The sequence below is a fragment of the Pygoscelis adeliae genome, unplaced genomic scaffold, assembly GCF_000699105.1.
Source record: "Pygoscelis adeliae isolate BGI_AS28 unplaced genomic scaffold, ASM69910v1 Scaffold315, whole genome shotgun sequence".
Classification (NCBI taxonomy): Eukaryota; Metazoa; Chordata; class Aves; order Sphenisciformes; family Spheniscidae; genus Pygoscelis; species Pygoscelis adeliae.
In genome coordinates, this window is record NW_008824865.1 from 753,074 (window position 1) to 763,258 (window position 10,185).

The window sequence follows — 10,185 nt, forward strand, 5'->3', positions numbered from 1 at the left end:
CCTGCCTACTGGTCTCTGGGATTTCATCTTTCCCGGTGGGGTTATGGCAGCATTGATGTTTTAAAGAAAACTGTCGATCGCATGCACTACTATGATATCCCATATGTAAGTATGAATTTTTCACTGTGTATGCTAATTTTACAATCCAAAGTGAGACGAATAAAATTATAATAGAGGAAAAGTGATTATCCTACAAAGAGAATTGTAGAATAAAAGGGTGTTCATAATCTTATGTAGTGGTTTTGCATGTAATGTCTTTATAATGCTTAAAAGAACACTTAAAGCGGGCTTTGAACATGAGGTTTAAGTGCTTCTCTTGGCTGCATAGCAGGCTATTCTGATGTGGATTTACTGTTACGCAGTATGAGGTGCTAGCATTTAAAAAATAAATTATGGTACTTCTGGTGCATATCACTGCCAAACTGTTGCTAAACTAGGACTTTTACATTTCCATTTTGTCCATTTTACCATGTAAGTTTATAGGAGCTGAATTTGGCCTGACAATTATTTACAATTATTATAGCCAATCTCCTAGATTTCATTTCATATGTTAGTTACCTTTCAGAAATGCAGCTGCATACATTCTGATTTCTGTATCAAATACTTCAATCATAGAATCATAGAATAGTTGGGGTTGGAAGGGACCTCTAAAGGTCACCTAGTCCAACCCCCCTGCTGTGGGCAGGGACATCTTCAACTAGATCAGGTTGCTCAGAGCCCGGTCCAACCTGACCTGGAATGTTTCCAGGGATGGGGCATCCACCACCTCTCTGGGTAACCTGTTCCAGTGTTTCACCACCCTCAGCGTAAAAAATTTCTTCCTTGTATCTAGTTTAAATCTACTCTCTTTTAGTTTAAAGCCATTCCCCCTTGTCCTGTCACAACAGGCCCTGCTAAAAAGTCTGTCCCCATCTTTCTTATAAGCCCCCTTAAGTATTGAAGGGCCGCAGTAAGGTCTCCCTTGAGCCTTCTCTTCTCCAGGCTAAACAACCACAACTGTCTCAGCCTTTCTTCACAGGAGAGGTGTTCCATCCCTCCCTCTGATCATTTTTGTGGCCCTCCTCTGGACCCACTCCAACAGGTCCATGTCTTTCCTGAACTGAGGACTCCAGAGCTGGATGAAGTACTCATGTAATGTTTACTTTAAAAATGTTTAGGATGTCCAACATCTTGATATTGACTATATGGAACGTCGCCTGGACTTTACCTATGATAAAGTCAACTACGCAGGTCTGCCAGAGTACCTCCAACAGCTGAAGAAGGAAGGAATGCACAGTGTTGTGATTCTGGTAAATTAACGATGTTGCTAATTATTTCTCCATTTATAAGAACTATTTGCAGCATAGTGTTTATTGCAGTATCCAGGTGCTAATGCACGCATGCTATTGTAGCAGATTTTCCATTTTTGTCAATGGTTGAGAAGAGCTGAAGAACAATTTCTCACAGATTTCATATTTAAATGTGTTGCATTTATCAGATATCAGTGTCCAGTACCATCTCTATACCATAACATTAATTCTCTTTCACTTTTTTCCCACTCGGTTATGATAAATTTTGCCTCTGTTCAGGGCTGAGTTGCAATAGGATTGCTTTCATGCAATTCTTTCCCTGAAAATAAACAAATGAGTTTAATATGCACACAAAAATAGCTGAATAGTGGGAAAAATCTATCCATAATCACTCTGGAAAGCTAGTAACTACAATTCACATTGCCTTACATTTATTTTTTATCTAAACTAATGTAAGAGATGTTTGTTTGCATAAAATTTGTGGAAAATGTATGTTGAACCTGTAACCAAAATTGATGTATGACCAAACAAATTAATTTGGGCAGAAGTGAAAATCGCAGTTTTCCATCTTCCCCCGTCAATTTTTCCAACAAAGTTTGCTGTTTCTCTCCAGCAAGTCCCCATACATGTCTTCATGACGAAATTACTCTTTGTCACAATAGCTAAGTGAGTGCCAATAGTAGCAAGGAAATTGGAGATCAATTAGGTTGAAATTTAAATAAAAAATCAAATAAATTAAGAAATTAAATAAAAAGCCTTGACAGATGCATAAGACCTTGCTCTCCAGGGCTCCCTCAGCAGCGCAGTACTAGGAGGGCTGCACTCCCCAGTGCAGGCTGGGGCAGTTGCACCGCTGGGGAAGGATCGGGGTGGGAAGGCTCGGGAGTGCCGAGACCCGGAGCATCGCACGCAGGGGGCAAAGCATTGCCACAGAGAAGAGAGGCATAATTTGTTCTCCATAACCACTGGGGACAGGATGAGAAGATAAGTGGTTTAAATTGCAGCAGAAAAGATTTAAGGTAGACATTAGGATAAAGCTGCCTGTCTGCAAGGCGAGCCAAGCAGGGAGCCAGCTGCCTGGCGCCAGGGGTCCCTCCCCGCGTGGGTGCTGCGAACAGGTCCGACAGATGCATCAGGGATGGCTCAGGCTGAGCTGACCCACAGGGGAAGGAGGAGGAGACAATCCCACAGAGTCCCTCTCAGAACTTTTTGCTGTAATTGCAGTCTTCTATTTTCCAGCCTAAATGGTCAGCTTACACCTTTCATTTGGGTGCTACTATTCTTATTTACCTCAAACTGCCAGTCTCTTGTCCTTCTACTTTCTTTCTTGATATATTTATTCGAACAAGCATATTCTCCCTTAGCCTTTTTTGCTAGGCTAAACAATCTGAAGTATTTTATTCTCTTTTTATTGGGTGAGGTCTTCGGATCTCACTGTAGTAGCTCTCCCCGACATGTGCCCCAGTTTGAATGCATTTGCCTGTGTAACAAATAATTGGATTTCACAGTGCTCCAGATGATGCCCCCACAGTGTTTGGAGAATGGCAGAAATATTTCCTTCTTTCTGCTAAAAATTGTCTCATATGACAAAGCCCTGCATAACATTTACCTATGTTATATTGGTGGCTCATACTTGTAAGGAGACCAGTTAATCCAGCTGAATCATAATGGACAGTCCACTAATGTTTGGGCCCTAAGTTGATCCCATCCTTTTAAAACAAGGGCCACGTTCCTCATCTTGTCACGGGGGTTCTGTCAAAGGCTTGTGGAAGAGAGACTGAATAGTAGAGTCCTAAACTGTGGAACAGTTCCTCTTTCACTTGTGGTGGTGTGTCTGATGTTTACTGGAGTCAAGATAACAGAGAGCTACTGCAGTTTCCTCATCTAAAAATCACATTATCTTGTCAAATAGATAGATTAGGCCAGAAGTGCCTCCCTGTCCTTATTTTTTCCTCCGCAACTTGTTGTAAAGTTTAGCATATGACTGGGGATGGACTAGATACCCATATCAGTGTTTTCTTTTTAAAATACAGTTATGAGGTTTGCTGTTCTTCAGTCTGCTGGGATTTTTTTGGTAGTTTCATTAAAAATACGTGCTCTGTATTTATTATTGGCCTAATCTTCACTTTGTTGTACTATAATTGCATTCACTTCTAGGAATCTCAAACAAAACCACACAGCCCAAGTGATCAATTACATACTGATAATGGAAATAGCAGCCTATATCGTGAGCGCTGTTTGCCAGCAATTTGTCCTCAAAGATACGTTCCCATGAAGATCCCAGTTCTTCTGCAGCTGTAAATCGTGAGAAGCTCCAGGGTGCAGCAGTGAACACAGTTTCCATCAGTGAAAGTCCAAAGCACAGAGTTTAAACAGTAACAGATTACTAAGTCACTCTGATGGAGAGCAACTTCAAGACAAAACCAGTCCAAAATTAATGGGATACATCATCCTATATAACTAACCAAGTGGTAGATGAGCACATGTGCTGTCAGGACTGAGTGTTCTTTCCAACTATTAGGCAGTTTAGGCTTCCTGTATCCTCAATACTGCTCTAAAAATTATCTAATCTCTTAGAGCTGTAACATTAAATACCACCTGCCTATATATTGGTTTATCTCAAAAAAGTTTGAGACATGAGTATATCAGCAAAATACCATGAGTTTGGGGTAGCTTTTCCCATGCACACTCTTGCCCTTCAGTAAATACGTGGTAGTCACCTCTTTTTCATCAAAGTTAGGATGCTTCCAGTTGTTTTGCACTTGCTGCTGGGTAAGAAGCTACAGGCAAGCAGTCACAGTTTAGTAGGTGAGCTATGTTATCTTCTTACTTGTGAGTTTAACTTCAACAACATTTTTAAAGCCCTTCCAGTTTCTCAGATGGTGCATGCTAGAGCAGTGCAAGGAGCTGTTGCTATATAAATCTGAATTCAGCTGTTAGGCAGATGCAAGGAATATAACAACAATTCTTAATTCATGTAATGAGCTAATGGGAATCCAGATAGGAAAGCCCTTCTTTCCTCCTTCCACTAACCTGTAACTAAGGACTGTCTTCTGCTCTAGTTCTTTAGATAAGCTTGTGAAAAAGAACAAAAGCTGATCCAGTTTGCCCTTCGTTTTTTAAAAGCTAATTGGAAGTATAGGTTGAACTGGTAGTGAAGTTTTCTATTTTCACTTTATTACAGTTACTGATATTTCTGTTAAACTCTGACTGTTAGCATTCTTTAGTGATGTAAAGCATTCCCATAAGTTGAGTCAGGAGCTGGAACAGTATGAAGGGTTTCATTCCCAAGTGACAGCAAAGACATGCTAACTGCAATCAAGGCAAGCATAATCCAGTTTGATACCAAAAGAACAATTTTCTATTTAGATTCCCTTTGGGTAGTGACAGTAATGAGTGAGTTCCCAAGTGTAGCAGATTGTTGCCTCCCTCATGATGATTTCAGGAAATGGGCTCTGATTGCAGTCACTTAGTGTCATGTAAAACCTCTAGTAAATGGATTTGGGGAAGATGGGTTCACTCCGCCTCATCTCAGACCGCTATGGTCACAAGCAAAGTACAGATCCTGACAGCCAGCAGTATTAACACTGGTAACCTGCCTGAGGACAGGACCCTGGACTCAGTTGTGCAGCCACCACTGGGGTAGCTGGTGCCTCACCGTCGGGAAGTCCAGTCCCCACGCTTGCATCCAATGCTGAGAGCCCTCCGTGCCTATGGTCACCTTGATAGTAGCACGGCCCCATTACCAGAGTCTCTAAATGCAGTCCTTCAGCACTTCTCTCTCCTGATCTCTTTCAGCGGCCACCTCCATTTAACGGAAATTTTGTCTAAGAGTGTCAGTACTTGGGCATCATTATTGCGCTGAATAATGTGCATGCTTCAGCTGACTCAGAACAAATATATTCTTTAGAAACAGAGAAAGAAGTTACTTCTAAAAGTAACAATGACTACAATGTAAAATGATAAACATTATTACTGAAGAGGAGCTTTAATGAAAGACCTGGTATACCTTCCATTAAATCACACTAAAAATAGAAACAGCTAGGAATAACGAGTGACAAATTACTTAAAAGTCAATAGCAACATGCTCATGATTCAAAATAATGCTTGATAGCTTTAACATTTTAAAGACCAGCTCTATGAGCTGTAGAGGCTAAAATTTCCAGAGATGAGTTTTTATGGATGTGCGTCAAAATCTATGTCTGGGGCCATAGGTGGAAGTGTGTCAGTCTGGATACGTGCTGGGTGCCCCCAGGTCTCAGGGCAGTCAGCTGGAGTTGAGGATGCTCAGCACCTCCTCTCCAAGAGCTGCTAAAAAGGTGAGTTAGGGAAGATTTAACAGACATGAACTTCCTCCCCCACAAACAACCCATGAATGCACAGGCGGGTTTTGTTCTCTTTAGGATGATACTAAACCTGCATAATATATTAGATTTATGCACTAGAATAACCTTTCAGCTGAAAGAAACCAGAAGTTTGGATTAGGAGTAGCTAATTAAGCTGACTTCTTCCAGCCTTCAAGTCCCTTGAGAGACATCTTTTCCACAATTATAACATAATTATTGCAGATGGACAGTTTTCGCTTTTCCAAAGCTGAACTATTAAACAAGTTAAAAATGTAATGGACACTTATACTCTTTATGGAGGTGATGCTGAAGCTAGATAGTTAAAGTTGAACAGAATTTTGCACTTAAGGTAGAGATTTAGCAGGTTTGGTTTTTTTTTTTTGAGGCAAGGAAGAATATACTTTCCTCACCAGGGCTATAGCTATCAGAGGGCTTACGAGTAAATCAGGCAATTAATTTAGGCATTAAAATGAGCTTTAAAACATGCCTTTAAAGAAATTTACCATTTGGGATCAGATATTTTTTGTTCTTAAGAAGTTTATTAGTTAGACTTCTATCACATTTTAATTAAAGCTCACTTAAATTATTGCACAAGCTATCAGTGAATGGAAGAATTGTTTCAGTGGTGTTTTCCTCCATTGTGTTTCATAACTGTAAGGTTTTGGCTTAAGCAGAACCTGAGGGAATAACATTTTCTAAGAGAAAAGTAGAGAATTCCCCTCTTCTAAAATGGCTGCAATCTTCCTCTGTTCTAACTAACACAAAGCAAATAGTTGCTCCTAATTAGGGACATATTGCAAAGCGCACTTATCTCCTTTTAATCCCGGTTGACTGCTGACTAGAGTTGAATAGTATCTCTTCATTCACTGGCATCTCAAAGTGTTCCTAACTTTATTACTTACCGGCATGGTGGGTCACCGTCTTCCCCAGGAGCAGATTAGGCTCCCTTTCGATGAGCTTGGTGGCTACCGATGGCCATCCTGAGGCAGAGAAGCCGGTGGTGTCAATGCCACTGGCAGCAATGGGAGGTGGTGACCACCCCAAGCAGTGAAAGGGTCAGCAAGGATGAGCTATGGGGTGTAAAACGTTGTGGTCTTCACGCCTGGGGAGAACAGAGACATATGGCCCCACAGGTATGCATGAGTTGGGTTACTCTGCACCAGTCTGGCATAAAACACCCTTGTCTGACATTGGATATGAAGAGAGGGCTAACGAGGTCCTTTTGAGCTTGGATGTGTCCCAACTTCAAGCCCCTTGAGAAGTTTTAGTTATTCCAGCATTGAGCTGCTGACGCTGAGGCAGCTGGAATGAGGATTGCCTTGGAGGAAACCCAGAGGTGTCCAAGTGTGGGAATGCTCAGCGTGGCACCCCGTTCTGCCAAGCAGAGACCTCGGCAAGGGGGAAAGTAAAATCTAGTGCATCTCTAAAATCATTTGAACATAGAATGTCTATTAAAAAATAAACATGAGGGTATTTAATAATTTCACATCACTTTTGCCTTATACAAGAAATACTCATGACATATCTTTAATGACTTTTCCTAAACTATTTTGTGCTCTCAACTCTTACTAAATTTTAATGCTGTTTTCTTCCAATATTATTGCAATCTGCATTAAGAACATAATCCAAATTTTTCTAAAATATACAAATAGAAAAGTAATTGTTACCTTTGGGATTTCGATAATGGAAGTGTAATCACTGTTTTCAGGACCCTTTCATAACTAAGGACGAAGAACCGGGCACTTACAGGCCTTATGATCTCGGAAAGGAAATGGGAGTCTGGGTCAACAACTCCGATGGCATAACTCCTGCTGTTGGAAAGGTTGGTTTATTAAATTCTCTAATGCATTTGGTCTAGTGTGCTTCAAAGTGATAAAGCAGCTGTGTAACAGAAATGAGAAGATAACGAGGTGTTATACCTGTGAACTCTAGGCCTGGCCCCCCGGAGACTCAGTGTTTCCTGACTACACCAACCCCAGGACAGTTGAGTGGTGGACCCAGATGTGTCTGGAGTTTAAGGATGTCCTTGACTACGATGGGATCTGGATTGTATGTCTCATTATACTTGCCCTCCCTCCTTTTAAAAAAAGAAAATGAGGCTTTTGACATGTGTCTTTCTTACTCTCTTTATTAAAGGATATGAACGAACCGTCTAATTTCTTAAGAGGCCAGTATCCCGGATGTGCTGGTAATGATATCAATAACCCTCCTTATGTTCCCAGTAAGTAAAGCTTCCTTGATAATATTTTTTTTTTTTTTAAATCCTGGATAGGCTATTTCTTAGAAAAAAATTCGATCCTTTCATTTTCCTTTTTTCCCTGCCTGTTCCGTGTGTTCAGTTACATATTTGTTCAAGACTCCATTGGCTCAGCTTTGGTAGAGTATCAAACATAAGCCACTTTCCCCTGTCACTGGGGCTGCCTTGTAACAGAGCTAGAAAAATGGCCTTCCCTGCCATTCTCTGAGCAACTGGTTTGCATCAGAGAAAGGGCAAGATATCTATATACTGTAACTCAGCTACAGATTTATGGAAGGAGTAATCCTTCTGCCTTACCATGACCACTGCTAGTCCCAGGGATGGGCAGTCTCTGCCTTTTCCACAAGCCATGACAAGGAAGATGGCAACTCCCTGATGCCTTAATTCAATATCTTTTCTTTCTCTTAGGGAAGAAATTTTCATTGCCTTACTAGAAATGGGCTAAAAATGAGTTTAAAAATGCCCAAGCCTATGGGAGACTGATAGGAATGGGAACACCTCTTCCAGTAGCCGAGTTAATGACATGCTCATTCTTCCCCAGGAAGCCGTGAGTACTTACAATTAGTGCCAGTGGTCCTAGCAATTAATCCAGCCAACATTTCCCCAGGAAAGCCCGGCTGCCTGAGCAATGCTAATATACAGCAGGAAGTTGATACATAAATGAGTTCTTGACAGTGAAGTATTGGAAGTCTCCCCATTTTCCCTTCAGGCTGTTGAACTGTCATGTGAATTCTTCATTTTATTTATTGAATCTCATTTCTTTTCACTCCGAATACAAGAGAAACATAAACATGACAAAATATTATAAAAAGATTGTAAATTATTGAAACCAGAAGCAGAGCTTTTAGTTATGATATTGGTGTTTGCCCTCTTTGTGGGGAAACCACTGATTGTAACTTGTATACTGGCCCTGTGGGTCTTGTCATTGAGCAAAGCCCAGGAACTGATGAGACATTTCCACCTTTTCTTTAAGTTACCTCCATTTTTGTCAGCATTCAGAGCTGCAAAAAAAGGTGTGAGACTTTGGGGAAGATGGCCAAAACAGCAGAGCTCCCTTTACCCTCACAAATAAAGGACTGAGGGATGGACTCATAAAGAGGCTTCTGAGCCATGAAGCTGAGCTTTATGACAATTGGCGTTGAAGTCTGAGCCATTATAGAGGAGTCAGACTTAGAGACCTAGATAGCTACATGACATGTAAGGACAACAAGGGATGATGAAGACAGGTGTGTTTTGAGCCCAGTTTCTCTCTCTGACTTGCTCCTTCTCGTGCATGTATGCACCTACTTCTCCTTGCGACTCACAGTGTTGGTCTCCCTTCTGCAGACAGGAGCCTAAGGCATTTTTTCCAAGGTGTAGGAGATCTGTTTCCCACCAGTGTTTAAGGGCTTTCTTTTATATTCTACTTTATGCCAACACTCTGCGTGCCCTTGGCTGTCCAAGCCCTTGACTGGTGTAGGTGTGAGGTGGGACCTAAGCTGCTTAGTCCAACAAGACATTAGGACCTTCCTGGGCTTGGCAGGGTTTTGGGGACTCACTGTTGTCTTAGGTGACTGAATCTGTGCAACGGCCAGTCTCAGTGCCTCAGGCTTTTTGTCAATGTAGCCTTCAGCCTCCTTATCTAAACTGTAACCATGATTACACGTAACTGCGGTTTGAACTTCTAAAAACAGATGTCCTTCAAATCAGTTTTCTATAAAACACTTTATACTGAAGATTAATATGCAATTGTGAAATAACCAGTATTACTGAGGCAGAATACAAAATGCTCAGAATGAGAATGAAGCATGAAAATGTGACTCATGTGGCAGCATTTTCTTTCATATCCCACCTTAATTTTATGGGGCTAACAATTAAGTGCCACTGGGACATTAAGTGTGACTTTCCCCAGAACCTTAGTGTCATCTTCAAAGCCGTATCAGTCAAAGTTACTTGGAAATTGCCTATAAATTAAGTTATTTCTGATGCAGATCAGCCACACTGGAGTCTTTGTATCTAAAGATCCAAACACAAAGATTCCAGCTGTGGTGGCACAGCAGAGCAGAGAGGCTAATGGGGTTTCAGGTACAGAGAAATGCACTTTGTAGTAATGAACTGCAAACATACAGTAAAGTGCGATTAGGCAGTGAGATTGCTTGCTCACAAAGAAATATTTACAATAGTGCGTGCACCTAATTAAGCATGCAAAAGAAGAATATTTGAGAATCTACCTTCTCTCTTTTTTTGAGAGGATTTTATAACATTTTCAACTCTATCTCTAAAAATAAATACATTGTATAAACCAAACATCTGC

At 41.0% G+C, this 10,185-nt stretch overlaps 1 protein-coding gene across 1 annotated transcript in view; it reads left to right on the forward strand.

Moving 5' to 3' along the window:
- LOC103917273 (maltase-glucoamylase, intestinal-like) overlaps positions 1 to 10,185 on the forward strand; it is a 57,456-nt gene that overhangs the window by 24,700 nt on the left and 22,571 nt on the right. Inside the window, exons 8-12 of the mRNA XM_009324390.1 lie at positions 1,158 to 1,289; positions 5,504 to 5,608; positions 7,344 to 7,457; positions 7,568 to 7,684; positions 7,772 to 7,856. Coding sequence (XP_009322665.1) covers positions 1,158 to 1,289; positions 5,504 to 5,608; positions 7,344 to 7,457; positions 7,568 to 7,684; positions 7,772 to 7,856 — 553 coding nt within the window. The remainder of the gene's footprint in view (positions 1 to 1,157; positions 1,290 to 5,503; positions 5,609 to 7,343; positions 7,458 to 7,567; positions 7,685 to 7,771; positions 7,857 to 10,185) is intronic.